Source organism: Silene latifolia, chromosome 1, assembly GCF_048544455.1.
Source record: "Silene latifolia isolate original U9 population chromosome 1, ASM4854445v1, whole genome shotgun sequence".
NCBI classification, from domain to species: domain Eukaryota; kingdom Viridiplantae; phylum Streptophyta; class Magnoliopsida; order Caryophyllales; family Caryophyllaceae; genus Silene; species Silene latifolia.
In genome coordinates this window covers 74,272,771-74,293,210 of record NC_133526.1, presented here as the reverse complement: position 1 = coordinate 74,293,210, position 20,440 = coordinate 74,272,771, and the positions used below count along the sequence as shown (strand labels likewise).

The 20,440-nt window shown below is 37.0% G+C and overlaps 2 protein-coding genes across 2 annotated transcripts; both read left to right on the top strand.

Annotated features, from left to right (window-relative positions):
* Positions 1 to 6,454: 6,454 nt before the first annotated feature.
* LOC141648882 (uncharacterized) lies at positions 6,455 to 16,643 on the top strand. The gene is made up of 3 exons (XM_074457591.1): positions 6,455 to 6,568; positions 6,665 to 7,141; positions 16,032 to 16,643. The coding sequence occupies exons 1-3, from the start codon at positions 6,455 to 6,457 to the stop codon at positions 16,641 to 16,643; spliced, it is 1,203 nt and encodes a 400-aa protein (XP_074313692.1).
* A 239-nt stretch (positions 16,644 to 16,882) lies between these two features.
* LOC141648877 (uncharacterized) lies at positions 16,883 to 18,553 on the top strand. Its single transcript, XM_074457586.1, has one exon. The coding sequence runs from the start codon at positions 16,883 to 16,885 to the stop codon at positions 18,551 to 18,553; it is 1,671 nt and encodes a 556-aa protein (XP_074313687.1).
* The last annotated feature ends 1,887 nt before the right edge of the window (positions 18,554 to 20,440 follow it).

The window sequence follows — 20,440 nt, the reverse complement described above, 5'->3', positions numbered from 1 at the left end:
ATCAAACTTGCTCTCTCGCCTATAACGATATATTCGATTTCAATTCATCCTCGATCAATAAGGTCGAAAACAACTATTTCTGTAACCAAGGCCAAGATTAGAGAGTTTGTGAATGATGGAATTGAGGCATATGGGGATTTAAGGGGGTTTATTAAGGTTAAGCAAGGGTTTAATCGGTGCTTGAAATTGTGTCGGATTTCGACTCAAATTCAGGGTTTCACGTGATGCTCCCCTAGTGGCACGGTAGTAGTGCTGCGAGCAATGGCGGCTCAAAGGCGAGATCTAGATGGAAGGGTTGAGCAATGGCGATTCTTAGGATTAATTGGATGTTTTTTTTTTCATGATTTCGGAAAAGTAAAATAAAACAAAACCAGTTATCCTCTTGTATATGGTGATGATTATAATTTGTTGAATATGAGGAGGAAGGGTTGAGTAATGTAAGTGATTTAAGTGTTCTCAGGTTGTTTAGCTATGTAAATCTGAAAGCTAGTGAGTTTGAGGTATATTTAACAATGGAGAAAGTACATGAAGAGTTAGAAGATGCTAAAGCGGAGATACAAAGACTGAAATGCAACTTAGATTAAACATTATTAACCAGCTGACTTTAGCAATCGATTCACAACGAGCTAACTGCAGCGAAAGGTAAGGACATTCAAGGTGGTGAATAAGTATTCGTTGGTTTCTGTTTGATGAGGCAAATGTAAAGTTTGATATTTGTTGTTTCTGTTTTACTGAAAGTAATCAAAGGCACAAATGCGCACCTTGCAGCTGTGCTTTAGGTTTACTGAAAGTAATTGTTGATATTGAAATCTCTTTTACCCTGACCTTTAAGTCTGTAGCGACGAGAATGATGACTAGTTCAGACCTCTAAATCTGCTGGCGATGAGAATGATGATGAGTTTGCTGAAAAAGAAAGTGACAAGTTCTGACATCGTCGTCAGTGTGCTGCTCAAGAGCTCCTTGATACAACAATAACATTGAAGTTCATCGAACACATCCCGGAAAAAGGGCAATAAAATCAAAAAGTAATGGCAGTCATTAAAGGCTTAAATAAAGGCACTAATATAATACTCGTAATAAATACTCCGTACTTGCTTGGGAGAAAATCTCATTGTTAATTTAGCACGAATTTCTCAATGGCTATTAAGGTCATGCTAAAAATGCATAGTCCTTAAATGAAGTAAATGAATATTTTCTACTGTTAAGGATAATTAATATCAGAATAAAACCACAATAACACCAGAATAACAATACCACCAACAACAAAGACAACAAACACATGGTAAAAAGAGTAAAAAAATCAAAGTATTAAAAAAATCAAAGTGACACCGCAATAACATCACAATAACACCAGAATAACATCACAATAAGACGTGCTAAAAAAAGATTAAAAAAATCAAAGCGACATCGGAATAACATCACAATAATACCAGAATAACAATACCACCAGAATAACAGCACAATAACACGTGATAAAAGAGTAAAAAAATCAAAAATAGTAAAAAAATCAAAGTGGCAACTTAGGAATAACATCACAATAACAAACAGGATAATAGTAGAATAACAAAGACAATAACAAGTGGTAAAAAAATCAAAGTCGTAAAAAAATCAAAGTGACAGGAATAACATCACAATAACACCGAGAATAATAGTAGAATAACAAAGACAATAACACGTGGTAAAAAAAAGAAAAAAAATCAAAGGCGTAAAAAAATTCACAATAACAGCAGAATAACATCACAATAACAGCGGAATAACAATAACAGCACAATAACATATGGTAAAAAAAAAAAGAAAAAAAAATCAAAGTCGTAAAAAAAATCAAAGTAACAGCGGAATAACATCACAATAACAGCGGAATAACAATAACAGCACAATAACATGTGGGGGAAAAAAAGAGAAAAAAAATCAAAGTCGTAAAAAAAATCCAGGTAAAAAAAGCACAATAATAGCATAATAACACGAGGTAAAAAAAAATAAGAGTAAAAAAAATTTCAAGTAAAAAAAAATCCGGTACAAAAAGAAAAAGAAAAAAAGGTAACATAATGAGTAAAAAAGAAAAACATAAGAGAAAACAAAAATCAAAGTGGTAAAAAAAGCATAATAACACGAGGTAAAAAAAAGAGAAAAAAAAATTAAAGTAAAAAAAAAAGTAACATTAGAAAAAAGAGAAAATAAGTAAATGACAATGGTTTTATATGACATGTAAGATTTAATCTTGGTCACTCATCTCTAATATAATCTAGTGGCTAAGATTCCCCCAAGGCCCCAACTCACAACTCACCATGTTAACCAAAATCACCAAATCCAATCTCTCTCTCTCTCTCTCTCTATATATATATATATATATATATATATATATATATATATATATATATATATATATATATATGGGTTATTTAATGAAAATACTCCGAACTATCGCACCCCTTCTCAAAATACTCCATACTTTGAATTAACTACGAATACTACTAACTAATACACCCCTTTCCGCATAATAGAACAGGTGGAAGGGCTACCTGTTCCACCGGTCATCCTTGTTTAAAACTTAATTTTTCATTCTTAATTCACCATTAACACTTAACAGTACTCTCCTAGTATCACAAAAATTGAGCAACATCAGCACTTGTTTTTCACCACTTTTCATCTCACCACTTTTCATCTCCCTCTTCTAATTAGTATTACCATAAGTACAAAATCAAATCCCAACATTTACTTGGCTTTTAATAATCGATCAACAACATCTCCTCTTTATTCTCTTCCATTAATTCTTCTAGTAAGCTCTTTGTTTCTTTTTCCAAGATTTCATCTTTTGTAATTGGAGTTTTCAATTACTTATTTTTTGATTAATTCTCTGTTTTCTGGTTGCAAGCTTTGATTTTTTTGGGATGTTTTATTTATATATTGTTTTCACATTGACGGGTTTTTGATTGATTGCTCTTATAATCAATGTAACTGTTTTTTTTTTCTGGGTTTTTCATTTTGATACTGTATTAACCTTGATGGGTTATTAATATTATCCGCTCATATGAAATTAAGGGATTTAATTGGTTATTTGGTTGATCAATGATGTTGGGTTTACATCATTTTGGGGTTTGACGGTTTAATTTGGGGTGTGAATGCTCATTTGCTTGATCAAAGTTCAAATTATGTACTTTTCTAATCGTTTATGCAGCGGAGATTAGTGCTTTTTTTGGAACATGTTATTACTCAAAACATGGTTACTAACATGGGATCTGATATGATCTATTAGTCGATATAGCGGAGATTAGAGCTTTTATTCATATAAATTATGTATACTGTCAATTATCTTAGTATGACAAACAATCTATATGATGGCAGGTGAAGAAGATGAAGTTCTTTGATAAAGAAAAAAGTGGGTCCCGCTAAACATATTACCTGATACAACAGGTAAAATAGAGAGCAATTCTGTTAGAGGAGAGTGGTGCATTAGTTGATAGTAATCATAGTTAATTTAAAGTATGTAGTATTTTGAGAAGCACGGTAATAGTTCAGAGTATTCCCGTTAAATAACCCTATATATATATATATATATATATATATATATATATGAATAATACAACACTTACAAGACCTTGTTTATTGGAAAGTAATAAACACGGTATAAGAAAAACCGTTGTATTTTGTTTCCAAACAGACAACGGTTTTGTTTGAAACCGTAATTGATTAGTACTATCTACAACGGGTTAGAAATAACCGTTGTCTGTAATATTTTCATGTTGTTTGATTTTCCCGCCAAGAAATAAAGCATCATTTTTATATACATAACAACGGCCTGAACCGTTATAACTGTATACGTCCTGAACAACGGTTTGTGTATAACCGTTTTATTTTATATTTCATTGTGTTTGATTTTACCGTCATGAAATAAAGCATCATTTGGTATATGTCAGCTAATTACAATATGTTTCTTAGAAAATCTTGCTTATTTCCATTAATTTAAAGGATTACAAGTTTACATATAAAAAGTACAAACTACCACCATACATAATAAACTAGGTAAATAACAATTAGAAGAAGAAATTTGACAATTAACTTAAGCCATGCCTCATTATTTTTGAGTTCTACGATATCCATGGTTAACTTCTTGCATTCTTCTTTTGCCTTCAATATTTCACTATCATTTCCCCGCTTCGATTCTTCAAGTTGATATAGTATACTTCTCACTTAAATAATCTCGATATCCATGCTCTTTTTCTCATTCACTAACTTGTTTATAACCTTTCTCTGCCACTCAGTCATTGGTTCATCAACCCATTTGAAGTAATTGCATCCACGCATTTTAGTCTCGGGATTATAGAATTTGCAAGTAAGAAACTTTCTTCCCGGCTTTTGCAAAGTCCAACAAGTCCTCAATGCTGCCGGAACTGAGCAATTATATGTCCCTGTTGAAATAGAGGAAGAAGAAGAGCTACCACTTGACATAATTTGAGTAATGAGAGAGAGAGAGAGAGAGAGAGAGAGAGAGAGAGAGAGAGAAATGAAGAAATAAAGAAAGAAAGAAAGTTATTTAAAATAATGTTATTCAGCAATTGCATAATTCAACACGGTGCTTATAAGAACCGTTGTAATTATCTTATTAATATCTTCCAATTTCCATTTATTTTTAGAGGTGTTTATATTCTAACACGGTTCTTATGCACTACCGTTGTCATTATATTATATGTTATTGTTTCATTCATTTGTCTGTTCGCAACAAGGGCAAAAAAAGGAAACGCAATAAAAATAAAAAAACAACAAAAACAAACAGCTAACTAATTAGTACATTAATCAAACACCCTAACAGGAGTTTGACTAGGAGGTGGGTACTGAGGATAAACTTGATTATAAATCAAGCGTTCTACATCGGCATCAAGACGGTGATCAAAATGAGGCACTTATTCGTCTTCCCATGATTTCGGTACATTAATAAAACTGTACGGAATAAACCTCCGCATCAGAGAAGCGTCCTCAGCGGTGGCAACCCATAAGTAAGGCCCAACGTGTACATAACGATCCTTAAGGTCGTCGCCATAAAAGTCACTTTTGCTCCTTTGATGGTCACGTGATGCATACCTTGCAGCGAGTTGTTTTGCTTGGCGAAAATCGTCAAGACCATCCCCTCGAAACACGATCAGAGCATATCCAAGAAACCCACGACCAGAAATCCAAGCCGGGTGGATTGCCCTAACATTTGAAAACCCATTCTCAATGAGGATGTCCCTCAATGGGTTAAGAGACTTAGAAGCTGGCTTCCCAGCAGCATCGCGTATGACTGGGAGATTGTGAATTATGTACTTAATCGGGTTGATATAGCGGGTTACCGATTGCTGAGGAGGAGCCATTGTGGATGATGAAGACGACGACATTCTCTTAATTATGATATATATGTATATGTACATGATTTAAAAAGTGAAGTATAAAGGTTAGTAATAATAAAGTGATTCTTATTGTTACTGGAAATGTGATTCTATTTATAGTTTAATAAAGCTATAATTAATTAGATTAATTTCATCCATACGTATTACAAAAAAAGGTGGTTCTCCTTTAAATTCTCTTCCTTGGAGGATATGAACAAAGTTCTAAGCCTTGGTCCTTGGATGATAGATGGTAATTCTCTGATTCTTAAGCAATGGACTCCTACGTTTTCTGGTAATATGGAAAGGGTAGCTACAGTTCCTGTTTGGATTCTTTTCTCAGGTCTGGATCCTTACTTGTGGTCTGAAACTGTTCTCAGTAAGATTGCTAGTAAGGTTGGTAAGCCCCTTTTTGCGGACCCTGCAACCACCAACAAGGAAAAGCTTTCTTTTGCTCGTGTCTTGGTTGAAATTGATGTTTCTAGTGAGTTTATTGAATATTTTGTCATCAATACTATTTTTCTGGGTCAAATATCTCAGAAAGTGGTGTATGAGTGGGTTCCTTTTTACTGTTCTGGTTGTTGTAAACTGGGGCATAAAATTGATACTTGTAAGTGGCATAAGCCAAAGCCTGGCTCTGAGAGCACACCTACTGTGCAGTCAGAGGTTCAGATTGATTCCATTCAGGTGCCCACTGTGGTGGAGGAGCAGTTGAATGAGGTTACTCAACCCTATGATGCAGACCCTTTCCTTGATGGTACTTTTATCAAGTTTGCAGAGATGGTCTTTGTAGTTACTTCTCCTTCCCAAAATGGTTCCTTTCCTCTAGCCAATAAGTTTCAGGTTTTTGAGCCAGGGGAGATTCTGGAGTCTGATGTAGTTGTTTCTGAGACATCTTTGGAACTAGGTGCTACTTCAGAAGGGACCACAACTGGAATGGTATCTACCCTGGAGAATGTAGACTCAGGATGCTCTTTGCTAGGTCAGAGATCTTCAGTGGTAATGCCTTCCTCTTCTGGTCTTTTTTCTGAGTTGCATTCAGAATGTTCTACTGTAGTGTTGGAAGTTAAGGAAGTTGTCCCTCCTGATAAGTCTCCATGAAAGTTGCTTCCTGGAATATAAGAGGGTTTAACTGTGCTTTAAAGCATAGTGAAGTCAGAGACTATTTAGGGGTTAATAAGATTGACATTTTGGCTCTTTTGGAAACCAGGGTTAAGGAGCATAATGCTTCAAAAATTATTAGAAAGAAGTTTAGAAATTGGAATGTGGTTTGCAATTACTCTCATCATTATAATGGGAGAATTTAGGTTTTCTTTAATCCTAGTACTGTTACTATGCTTAGCAAGACTGTTGCTAATCAGCTTATCCACTTTAAGGTGCATCATCATGAGTCCTGCTCTACTTTTCATTTAAGTACTGTCTATGGATGCAATAATCCTCTGGATAGGCATAGGCTTTGGTCTAGTTTTGCTGCAGTTGCCACCTATGAGCCATGGTTGGTGCTGGGGGACTTTAATGTGGTGAGATCTCCTTCTGAGAAATTGAGCAATACTCCTCCTGTACTCCAGGATATGATTGATTTTAATGATTGCCTTGCTTCTTGTCACCTTGATGACCTTACTTGCACTGGGGTTGACATGACTTGGACTAACAAGCAAGATTCTGTGACTAGGGTATGGTCCAAATTGGATAGGGTTTTGGCTAATCCTGGCTTTATTACCTCCTATCCTAATGCTTTTGGTCACTTTCAGGAGCCTGGCCTTTCTGATCACTCATCTATTCTGGTTCAAATTTCTCAGGACAAAAAAGTTGTTAAGAGATTTAGTTTTCTTAATAGTTGTGACACCCCTCGATAGGGCATCAAAATAAAAGCGGAAAATACGAGGTTTTTTTAAAACCTTTTTAAAAGCTTAAAGTGCGAAATCCACCATAAGCGATCAAACAAAAATGAAAAGAAAGATAATTAAGTTTTACAATTTAAAACAAGTGCGTTGGGGAAAAGATATCCCACGAATAAACACAAGTCTAACGATAGGTGAGTCTAAGCAACCTATAACTAAGGTCCAAGGGTCAACGTTCTCGCTAGCTCACACGTCTTCCCCATAATCTGCATCACAAACCTGTCATTCATGTAAACATGAACGCCACAGTCAGTGGGGAGTAACTCAGGGTTCTCCCAGCCACCATATGTCAAAATGCACATAAGCAAGAACTTAATTAAACATATTGATCATGCATCATACTTGAATAATATGAACAAGAGAATATAAACGATCATCATAATGAGATAGGCATATTGCATTATATTAAACATGCATTCAAGGTAACCAAAACATGGATATGAGATTAGACATCGAATCATATGAAGAAGGTAAACAACGGATCAATTGAATAGAAAATACATGGATGGAAACCAATAGCCATTCCTTTGAAAACCTCTTAACAACCATAGCACGGGACGTGGCTACTAATGTCACATTCATACTTATGGCTTACATCTCACCATAAGAACGGATGGGAACGTCAATCCCGGCGATCATATCGCAACTAGGGGCTTACATCTCACCACTAGTATCCGATAGGACCAAGACACTCACAACAATCATAGAAGACGTGCACTCTCGTATATAAGAACACACTAATGACCGTAACAAGTAAGACATTTACAAAGGCTTTGACTCAAACAAGACAGACCCCTAGACTCCAACCTCTTGGTAGGACGACGATCATAATACGGTCCTAGTCTAAACCTGGATCCAGACTCTCGGGATGGGCGACACCCGATTCGACAAACGATACCAAATCGTATCCAAGACTCGGAACATGGCACGCACTCGTATCCAAAGGCCGAGTAACCTCTAATCGGAGACATGGCACGCACTCGTAACCCAAGGTCCGAAGAAAGGCGGAAGGATAACCCAACCTGGGAACATGGCACGCACTCGTACCAAAGGCCCGAAGGGTAAATAAATAAGGAATGTCAAGTAGTCGCACAATGTAAAACGTCACACTCCGATCACAAGTACGAGTAACAATAGTTTGCATGAACATAACGTCAATAAGTCTTATATTAACCAAATACCAATAAGGAAGAAGATACATGCATAAACCATTGATCATTAGAGGTTACAAGTGAAAAGGAGCTCACAGGGGACTCCCAGCCGGTCAGTAGACCGGCTGCCGGTCCACCGGCTGGGACAACAAGCCAAAATCAAAATTTAAATAAAACTTACAGTGCACTCCCAGCCGGTCAGTAGACCGGCCGCCGGTCACCCGGCTGGGACTACAGCCCAAATTTCAAAAAAACACATAAAACCTTCAGTGCACTCCCGGTAGGTCACCCATTGCTGGTCCCCCTACTGAATACGACAAATTCCAAAAACACATAAAACCTTGGTGTACTCCCCGGTCAAGAGACCGGCCACGATCACCCTACTGGGACTACGAGCTTTCTAAAATGTGTTCAAAACTTACAGGATCTCCCACCGGTCCAAGAGGCCAGCCACGTCACCCTACTGGGACTACAAACACGCGGATTCAATGCAAAACACTTCTAAACCATTTGAAACCAACAAAAATCGTTTCCCATCAATTGTTTACGTATCCTATCATGATTCTAACTCGGAAAAACAACATATTTGAGCATGTGAATGGGTAATTTCGGATTCAAGAGATGTAGCATGAGAATTTCATCCAAACATGTGAGAATTTCAAACAAGCATGATATTCAACATCCAAATTAGCACCAATCATGAAAGATACAACTTTTAACATTCATGTGAGATTATAACTACAAAAACCACACAATTTTAACATAAAAGTCGAGTAACCCATCACCGTTACCTTTTTGCACTTCAATCTTCTAAAGACTCGTCAATGATGTAGCTATCCTCCTCCGGGTTGTCCAAGTTCTCCCTAAACACAAAAATAAAGGTATTAAGTCAAGAATCCACATCCTTGTAAGATGAGAATTTCGAAATAGAGGAAAGGATGGTGACTTTCTTACTTAGAAAGAAGGGAAATGAGAAAAGGAAGAGAATGGCGCGAAAAGGAACGAGATTGGTGAAGAGTTGAGTGAGTTATGGTGATTTTAGGGTTGAGAGTAAAGGGTTTAACAATGGTGGAGTGTTTGTTGAGGAATTTCAGAAATTAGAATGAGGGAGATGAAGTTGTGAGGGTTTAGTTGAGGGTTTTGTGTAGAGAAAAGAGGGGAAAAAGGCCCATGAGTCAAGATAAGCCCAATAACTCAAAATGAGTCGGTATCCACTAGAATTTTCGTCCCACGTCTACTATAACTCGAGACGGAGAATAATATTATTAATATTATCATCCGACCAAAATATTTATTTTGTATAACTTAAGCTTTAAAAATAGAATACTTATAAAAATCATATTTAATAATGAAATTAATTAAATTAAATAATTTAAAATATAAATAAGACAATAGAACGGTTAATTAAATTATAATTGTCAAAATGGAAAATTCGCGGGTGTTACAATCACCCCATCTTTTAAAAAGTTTCGTCCTCGAAACTTGAAGGTAGAAAAGAAAGGTTATAAAAAGTAAAACTGAACTTTTAAAATTGGTAACCAAAACACTAAAAGGTTACTTATCGTAAGAATCAAAATCCTTTCAGAAGTCTCAAATAAAATTTTCCGACAGGACCAGATTCTCATCAAAGGAACGAAAATGCTCTCGTTGCGCATTCAAGAACATCACATTCCAAATCGAAGATATGGTCAAAAGCAAATCATTTGTATAAGTCAAAAATTAAAATACTTTCAAAAACATTAATGAAGAGTTTTCAAAAGTATAAGTCTCATTCATGGAACGAAATTGCTCTTGTCGTGCACACAAGAACGCTAACTTTCCAAGTCAAGGACAAGTTTAAAATGAAAATCATTCGCCGACAAGCATAGAACAAGTTATTAAACGTTTCAAATAACGAGTTCTAACATCCTATCAACGTCAAAATCAAAAGAAAAGGCAATTCACTCAAATTTTCTTTTGCAAAGGTCAAAATGGAAATAAAGGTTTCATTTCTAAATTCAAAAGGGAGGCAAATTCCTGAAAATAGAATATTAAACTCTGAAAAAGAAATCATAAGTAGATCAAAGTTCGTTAGAAATTGAGCAAAATTAAAAGTAACTCGGGTTTAGCAATTAAAAATCCATAAAAAGAAGTTATACTCATTTAACAAAAGGATAACTAAATCAAATTCTCATTTTCAAACCTTTAAAAATAGGGAGGGTTTTGTAAAAGTAACATAAACTTTTAACAATGGATCAAAAGTGGTAGCTTGAAATGTTTAGAAATAGTACGAAATGGAAAGAACTTAGATATCATGAAAACAAAGTATGTTAGGAGAGTTCAAGCTTAACCAACAAGAGAGCTATGATAAACTTCCTAGGAGTAAGAATTGAAGACAGATTCACAAGGATGTCAAAGATAGAGTTTCACAAGTTACGAGTATCACATTTAAAGGAGGAGCATGATGAAGCGAAGAAGAGGGGTATGAACGGAAAGGTTTATGCTTAAGGAAGGAAGGAATTTAAACAACAAGGAAACGCCAGAAAGTGAAATCTCAAGTGACAACACGATCCTAGACGGCTTCTAAAACTTCCTAATAAAGTAAATCTCACAACCATATTACCTCCAAGGATTACTCAAGATAACTTACGTCACTCTACATCTAAGCTATTCCATGAAACAAGGTACTTCACCCCATTTGTGATTCCATAACTCTCAAATATAAGTCATCTACAAACGATTTCCACGGAACAAGATCAAAACTACTAAAAGGGTTACACACCTAACCAACTATCGACTACTAGGAGTCCTCACTATGTTAAAATCCTCAATCAAAGGTCAAAATCTCAAGGTCTTTATACTTTCTAGCACTCCAAACCAAAATCTTATTCACACCCGAATTCACAAGCATAGATGATCACATTCCCCAAATCATAAAGACCACCAACCAAAAGTAAATAGGTTTGTCATACAATTTTTCCTACCCAACTCAACTCAAGTTCCACTAATCCAATTTTGACGAAATCAAGGCTCACAAAGAATCCTCAAAGAGCACCTCACTCACTCTACAACGTAGCCAACAATGCCATCACTCTACTAAAGAAACAAGAGCAATAACTAGGTCAAGAAATGATAGGAAATTTCAAGGGGATTTCAAGGCTTAACCCAAACGCTTCCTAAGACTTAAGGTTCTCTCTAACAAGGTCACGCCTATTAGGATATCGTACCATCATAACAAAACGACCAAATTCCAAAACGAGGGTCAAGGCAATTCATCTCATTCCTTATATGCAAGTCTCTCTTAAAGGGTTACACCTCTATGACTGATCAAGGTAAAAATAAACGCTCGCTTAAGGGTTGATACATTGGTTAGACCCATTGTCCACCTATCCTATCACATATTAGGATATCCCTAAAGTAAGTCTACCACTCAAGTATAACAACGTCTCTTTATCTCAAGTACTTGATACAACCTCAATGTTTTAAAAACCAAAGAAGGAATTAACAACGACTTCTCAAGGGACAACTAACATCAAATTGCATCACCAATCTATACGGAATCATTAACATCTAAAAATGGGTTTTCTTCCAAATTCATATCCTAAACTTATCTCATGTTTACTCCTAAGGTAACGACGCTCAACCTACTAAGCTTTCAAATCCCAAACATAAACAACAAAGCCAAGTTCTATAACTTTAATCACATAGGCAACTCATTCCTAACACAAAGAATCCACCAATCAATTATACTCACTTTGTCAAGGAATTAGGTATAAGAATCACTAAGTATGTCTCATCACACTACCTAAGTCTTTCTAACATCACGACCTCTCAAAACCAGGGTTAAGGGTCAACCACAACCAAGCTCTACAAAAGTCAAATTTTCCGACCAAAGTTAACATTCTATAAGGCAAAGATGAAGGTGCACAAGAGGGGTCTTATAAGGATAAAAGGTACAAAGACAACTCCCAATATATGTGATAAGAGTTGCGAAAGGTATAGAAGCGCAAGACAAGGGGATATGATAAAGCACTCAAAGAGAGGAAGGTATCTTCGAGACGGTAAATAAATCCTTCAAGAGAAAGAGATTCATATGCAAGATGTTATGGAAGGAGAAACAAAAACAAGGGATATGTCGGGTGGGTACCAAACTAGCTTCCAAGGTAAGGCAAAAGAGAGTTTAGAAAGGAAGGATGAGCATCACGGGATAAAAGTAAGGAAAGGTGGATCGAGGATAGAAAACACACCCATAACGGTGTCGGGAGGAACGGTGGTTCCGACTTGATTCTCGACAAGAATGACTCTTCTTGGCTCGGCTTCCGGAGCATGAGGGAGAGGAGGAGGGGTAGTCTTCTTCTCGGGGCAATTCTTGAAGAGATGTCCGGGCTTCTTGCAATGGTAACACTTCAAGGGCATATCATAGCATCCAATCCCGGGGTGATAAGCTTGCCCACACTTGAAGCACTTGCGGTCCTTCTTAAGCCTATTAGTAGATGTAGGGACTTGTCCTTTCGGCTCTTGCACTCTTGGCTCTTGTCCTCCATGGTCTTGTACTCTTTGTTCTTGGACTCTCGGCACCAACCTCTTCTTGTTAGGAGTTGACGAAGATGAGGACACAAAGGGTCTCTTGCCACGGCGGTTAGGGCGAGGATTAACTTGAGCATCGACATTTCGTTGATTCCGAAGAATCAAGGTAAGGGCTTCCATGATAGTATTCTCCACCTTGGTTGGTCGTACCATCTTCTCAAGACACCAAAAGAGTCAACCATGTTAGCACCTAACAAATAGCATGCACAAAGAGACTACCAACTTAGGTCCTTAGTTCTACCCATCTCTCATTCATTATTTGGGGTCAAGTTCAATTTAAATTCGGGGTACACGTGTGTGCGTCGGGAGCAACACATGCTCTGATACCAACTGTGACACCCCTCGATAGGGCATCAAAATAAAAGCGGAAAATACGAGGTTTTTTTAAAACCTTTTTAAAAGCTTAAAGTGCGAAATCCACCATAAGCGATCAAACAAAAATGAAAAGAAAGATAATTAAGTTTTACAATTTAAAACAAGTGCGTTGGGGAAAAGATATCCCACGAATAAACACAAGTCTAACGATAGGTGAGTCTAAGCAACCTATAACTAAGGTCCAAGGGTCAACGTTCTCGCTAGCTCACACGTCTTCCCCATAATCTGCATCACAAACCTGTCATTCATGTAAACATGAACGCCACAGTCAGTGGGGAGTAACTCAGGGTTCTCCCAGCCACCATATGTCAAAATGCACATAAGCAAGAACTTAATTAAACATATTGATCATGCATCATACTTGAATAATATGAACAAGAGAATATAAACGATCATCATAATGAGATAGGCATATTGCATTATATTAAACATGCATTCAAGGTAACCAAAACATGGATATGAGATTAGACATCGAATCATATGAAGAAGGTAAACAACGGATCAATTGAATAGAAAATACATGGATGGAAACCAATAGCCATTCCTTTGAAAACCTCTTAACAACCATAGCACGGGACGTGGCTACTAATGTCACATTCATACTTATGGCTTACATCTCACCATAAGAACGGATGGGAACGTCAATCCCGGCGATCATATCGCAACTAGGGGCTTACATCTCACCACTAGTATCCGATAGGACCAAGACACTCACAACAATCATAGAAGACGTGCACTCTCGTATATAAGAACACACTAATGACCGTAACAAGTAAGACATTTACAAAGGCTTTGACTCAAACAAGACAGACCCCTAGACTCCAACCTCTTGGTAGGACGACGATCATAATACGGTCCTAGTCTAAACCTGGATCCAGACTCTCGGGATGGGCGACACCCGATTCGACAAACGATACCAAATCGTATCCAAGACTCGGAACATGGCACGCACTCGTATCCAAAGGCCGAGTAACCTCTAATCGGAGACATGGCACGCACTCGTAACCCAAGGTCCGAAGAAAGGCGGAAGGATAACCCAACCTGGGAACATGGCACGCACTCGTACCAAAGGCCCGAAGGGTAAATAAATAAGGAATGTCAAGTAGTCGCACAATGTAAAACGTCACACTCCGATCACAAGTACGAGTAACAATAGTTTGCATGAACATAACGTCAATAAGTCTTATATTAACCAAATACCAATAAGGAAGAAGATACATGCATAAACCATTGATCATTAGAGGTTACAAGTGAAAAGGAGCTCACGGGGACTCCCGGTAGGTCGAAGAGACCGGCCACGGATCCACCTACATTTGGGACAACAAGCCAAAATCAAAATTTAAATAAAACTTACAGTGCACTCCCAGCCGGTCAGTAGACCGGCCGCCGGTCACCCGGCTGGGACTACAGCCAAATTTCCAAAAAACACATAAAACCTTCAGTGCACTCCCAGTAGGTCACCCATTGCTGCAGTCACCCTACTGAATACTGACAAATTCCAAAAACACATAAAACCTTGAGTGTACTCCCAGTGGTCAAGAGACCGCCGCCGGTCACCCTACTGGGACTACGAGCTTTCTAAAATGTGTTCAAAACTTACAGGATCTCCCGGTCAAGAGAGGCACGATCACCCTACTGGGACTACAAACACGCGGATTCAATGCAAAACACTTCTAAACCATTTGAAACCAACAAAAATCGTTTCCCATCAATTGTTTACGTATCCTATCATGATTCTAACTCGGAAAAACAACATATTTGAGCATGTGAATGGGTAATTTCGGATTCAAGAGATGTAGCATGAGAATTTCATCCAAACATGTGAGAATTTCAAACAAGCATGATATTCAACATCCAAATTAGCACCAATCATGAAAGATACAACTTTTAACATTCATGTGAGATTATAACTACAAAAACCACACAATTTTAACATAAAAGTCGAGTAACCCATCACCGTTACCTTTTTGCACTTCAATCTTCTAAAGACTCGTCAATGATGTAGCTATCCTCCTCCGGGTTGTCCAAGTTCTCCCCTAAACACAAAAATAAAGGTATTAAGTCAAGAATCCACATCCTTGTAAGATGAGAATTTCGAAATAGAGGAAAAGATGGTGACTTTCTTACTTAGAAAGAAGGGAAATGAGAAAAGGAAGAGAATGGCGCGAAAAGGAACGAGATTGGTGAAGAGTTGAGTGAGTTATGGTGATTTTAGGGTTGAGAGTAAAGGGTTTAACAATGGTGGAGTGTTTGTTGAGGAATTTCAGAAATTAGAATGAGGGAGATGAAGTTGTGAGGGTTTAGTTGAGGGTTTTGTGTAGAGAAAAGAGGGGAAAAAGGCCCATGAGTCAAGATAAGCCCAATAACTCAAAATGAGTCGGTATCCACTAGAATTTTCGTCCCACGTCTACTATAACTCGAGACGGAGAATAATATTATTAAAATTATCATCCGACCAAAATATTTATTTTGTATAACTTAAGCTTTAAAAATAGAATACTTATAAAAATCATATTTAATAATGAAATTAATTAAATTAAATAATTTAAAATATAAATAAGACAATAGAACGGTTAATTAAATTATAATTGTCAAAATGGAAAATTCGCGGGTGTTACAGTTGGGTTGCCCACCCAGATTATTTACAAACTATCAGAGCAGCTTGGATTACTCCTTTGCAGGGTAGCCCTATGTACTGTTTCTTTCAGAAGTTAAAAAGTGTTAAGCATGCTCTTACCCAATTTCACAAGCAACATTTCAACAATTTTTCTCACAGAGTTCAGTCTGCTAAGAATGCTTTGATGGAGTGTCAGCAAAAACTTGCCTCCAATCCTTTCTCTGATGTTCTTATTCAGGAGGAAAGACTCTTAATAGCTGATTATACCAAGCTTAAAGATCATGAATTTCCTATCCTTTCTCAGAGGGCTAAAATTAAAGATATCCAGGACTCTGATTGCAGTTCGAAGTATTTTTTTGCAAAAAATTCTGAGAGAACTCATCAGCAGGTTATTGGTGGCATTCATGATCACCATGGCAAACTTCATATGGGGTTCTATTCTGTTAGTAATGCATTTAACCAGTATTATCAGGATCTTTTGGGGCATAGCTCTCCTACTGAAACCTTTGATACTGATTTTATCTCTAAAGGTGTTGTGGTTACTTCTTCTGATAGGCAATTCCTGATTAGAGAGATTTCTCCTACTGAAATAGTAGTCCTGGTATTGATGGATTTTCAGCTGGGTTCTTTAAGTCTGCCTGGCAGATCATTGCTAAGGATTTTTGTAAAGCTGTGAATCAGTTCTTTTCCTCTAGCAAAATGTCCAAGCAGGCTAACTCAACTGTTATATCTCTTATCCCTAAGAAAGCCATACCTAATCTTCATCCGATTATAGACCTATATCTTTCTTTGTCTTGTCTTTTATAAGACAGTTAGTAAGGTCTTAGCCAACAGGCGTCAAAGTGTTCTTCCTTCCATTGTTGGTCTTTGAACAAGTTTGCTTTTATTAAAGGTCGTAGCATCTTTGAGAACATAATGCTATCTCAAACATTGGTTAAGGGATATAATAGAGCTAATGTTTCACCTCGTTGCATGATAAAGGTGGACATAAGAAAGGCTTTTGATTTCCTTCAATGGTCTTTTATTGCTGCTATGCTTTCTGGTTTGGGGATTCCTCAGCAATTCATTGACTGGGTGCTTGGTTGCATTCAAACTCCCTGGTATTCTTTAAAAATTAATGGTGAACTTTCTGTTTTTTTTCAAAGGAAAAGTGGGATCAGGCAAGGTGATCCCCTTTCTCCTTACTTGTTTGTGCTCAACATGGAAGTTTTATCTAGATATCTCAGGACTCTTTGTGATAAACCTCTTATTTCTTATCATCCTAAGTGTTCTAGGCTTAAGCTAAATCATTTGATTTTTGCTGATGATTTGATGATCTTTGTCAGGGGGGATGTTCCCTCTGTAGTTGCAGTTAAGAGCACTCTTAGTATTTTTGCAGAGCTATCTGGTCTTCATGCTAACATTGAGAAAACCAACATTTATTTTGGAGGGGTGCATCCTGATGTAAAGGAGGCTATTCTTGCTGCAACTGGTTTCTCTGAGGGCCAGTTTCCCTTCAGATATTTAGGAGTACCTTTGTCTACTTCTAGAGTTTCTGTGACAATGTTTGATTCCCTCATTCTTAAGATCAAACACTCTATTCAGCATTGGTCCTCTAATTTCCTTACCTATGCTGGTAGGGTTCAGTTGCTCAATTATGTCATCTTTGGCATGGAAACTTTTTGGTGCTCATGTAATCTTTTACCCCAAGAGGTTCTTCATAAGATCAATAAGCTTTGTAAGGATTTATTTTGGGGAATATCTTTTGAAGGCAACAAAATGGTGTTTAAAAAATGGAGGGATATCTGTTTGCCCTGGGATGCAGGTGGGTTTAACATTAAGGATCTCTCCACTTGGAATGATGCTTTGCAGTGTAGATGGCTTTATCTGTTGGCTCATACTGCTGTGGGGAGCTGGGCTTCCTGGCACCAGGCTTACATTCTGCAGCATCAGACAATCTGGAATTTCCAAACCCATGATAGTTTTTCCTCTAGTTTAAAGGGGATCCTGATTGTAAGGGATAGGCTGGTTGCTCTTACAGGTAGTATATCTAATGCCTCCTCTTTGATAAATAGTTGGTGCTCTCATGGAAAGTTTAGAGTCACTGCAGCATATAGCTATCTGAGGGGTGCTGTTCTGGCTGGTCCTTGGGCTAAAGCTCTGACTCACCCTCGTATTGTTCCTAGTCATAGAATAATATGCTCTTTGGCAGCCCAGAAAAAAATAGCTACTGTGGATAATATGCAGCATCGAGGTTTTTATATGGTGAATAGATGCTCTCTTTGTGAAGCTGCTCTAGAGGATCATGCCCACTTGTTCTTTAATTGCTCTTTTTCCAAGGATATTTGGCAACAGCTTATGTATTGGATGGGAGTGAATCGTGCTGGTTTATGCTTACTATCTGCACTAGAACATGCTGGAATTGGAGGCAAGCAGAATTGGAGAATGGCTTGGTTCAGTACTACTTTAGCTGCAGCTGTTTACCAGATTTGGAATGAACGCAATTCCCGTCTGTTTAGAGGAAGGAAGGCTACAGTACATGACATTGTTAGGAAGATTAAGTTTCTAGTTTCTACTCGCCTTCTAATGTGGACTCATCATAAGTGATACTCGCTTATAGTTGCTAGTCTATGAGGTTATTTTATAGTGGATAGTTTTTGCAAAAAACTCTTGTAATTTCTTTCTTAATTGAATGAAATGATAATCTTTTTGCAAAAAAATTTCATCCATACGTTACATTCAAACTTGTATTAATTGTGCATGCATGCATGAGGTGAATAATGGTCAAACAAACAATAATAATAGGGCATGAATTGGTAAAACCACAAACTTTTCAGTTTTCACAGTGGATCTGTATTTACAACAGTTATAAGAAAAACCGTTGTTTATTGGTGTAATATAACAACGAATTTAAAATAAGCGTTGTTGATATATGAAATATGATAACGGCTTAACAAAGAACCGTTATCATTTTGTGTTATACATACGGTCAAACAATCAATACTGCAACTTTGAATCAGAAAAAATAAAAATTACGGGGCATGCATTAGTCAAATCACAAACACTAGAAAATCACAGTTAATTAAACAATTTTTTTAAAGCGGATTATGTCCAACCGTTGTTGATATGTGTAATATGATAACGGCTTAACAAAGAACCGTTATCATTTTATGTTATACATATGGTCAAACACGCAATACTGCAACTTTGAATCAGAAAAAGTAAAAATTACAAGGCATGCATTAGTCAAATCAATACCGTTGTGTTTTTAGTCATTGGACAACGATTTTTTGATAACCGTTTTGTTGTTACTAATTAGACAACGGTTTTTTGATAACCATTGTGTTTTTACTAATTGGATAACGGTTTTTTGATAACCGTTGTAAGCTAATATGTTTAACACGGCAGAATTGACCGATTCTTATTTAACTTGTACCGTTTCGACTTTCCGATTCTTAATTTGTTAAGTTTCCAATTCTTTTCTTATTATTATACCGGTTCCAATTCTTACTATCTTATTATACCGTTTCTAATACAACCCAAACTCATTATAAGTATAATTATAATTTTCACAATCTTAACTTGTACCGTTTGCACTTTCCAATTCTTAACTTCTTAAGTCCTCCATTAATTTTCCACATCGATTATGTCGTCAAGTTCATCAACTTATAGTGGTTCATATTATTCATCCGCTGATGATGATGATGATGATGATGAACCTCCTGCAGGACCCCCAACTAGATTTATGTACGCTAAACCCTTTACGTGCATCATTCACAATCTCTCGTATATAGAGGACGGGCATGGAAAGGCTATACTCACGTATAGCCTTGATTGGTTAATAGGTTTGATTCGGTTAGCCAGATTGAATTTGGTTCAAACTATCTACTCGAAAAATGATGCGCATGATGGCTTCGGGCGGTGCGCCCTCATCGAGTTTGGCGGGGGTGAGGAGCGGGAATGCTTTCGTCAGGCTCGCAAACTTGAGCGGGCATTCTATAATAATGACTCTTAGAGACTCTGTTTTGATCACGACGATCAGCGGGTAGGCCCATATTTATGGGTTGCGAATGAATCTGACCGTCTCCTACTACTTCTGATTCTGCACCGCCAAGGTCGCATTGCCGAGCAGGGTTTAAACCCTTTCCATTCACACCATAATGAACAGGGAGATTATGGAGAATGCAAGTAAAAGGCTGTGCGTAACGAGAATATGATTGTAGCTCCGATACACCAGCCATATTTTTTTAGAGAGAAATTTAGAAAGAAATTAAAGAGTAAATGTTTGATAATTTAGAATTTAACCTAAAACATTATGAAGACATATTTATAGAATTATTTTGGTCAAATTGAATATTATTGGTCAAATTGAATATTTATTAAAATTCTGATAAATTTTTGAATGCAGTAGTCAAACTGAAAAATCTAATAAAATATTGACAACGGTTGAATTGAAAAACCGTTATTTCATAATAGAAAATAATAACGGTTACA

Excerpts from the sequence above, each read along its gene's own strand:
- LOC141648882 (XM_074457591.1), top strand. The coding sequence starts at position 6,455 with ATGAAAGTTGCTTCCTGGAATATAAGAGGGTTTAACTGTGCTTTAAAG. Across the intron at positions 6,569-6,664 it reads TGGCTCTTTTGGAAACCAGG|GTTTTCTTTAATCCTAGTAC; the intron begins GTTAAGGAGCAT and ends GGGAGAATTTAG. Across the intron at positions 7,142-16,031 it reads CTGATCACTCATCTATTCTG|GGTAGCCCTATGTACTGTTT; the intron begins GTTCAAATTTCT and ends ACTCCTTTGCAG.
- LOC141648877 (XM_074457586.1), top strand. The coding sequence starts at position 16,883 with ATGCTATCTCAAACATTGGTTAAGGGATATAATAGAGCTAATGTTTCA.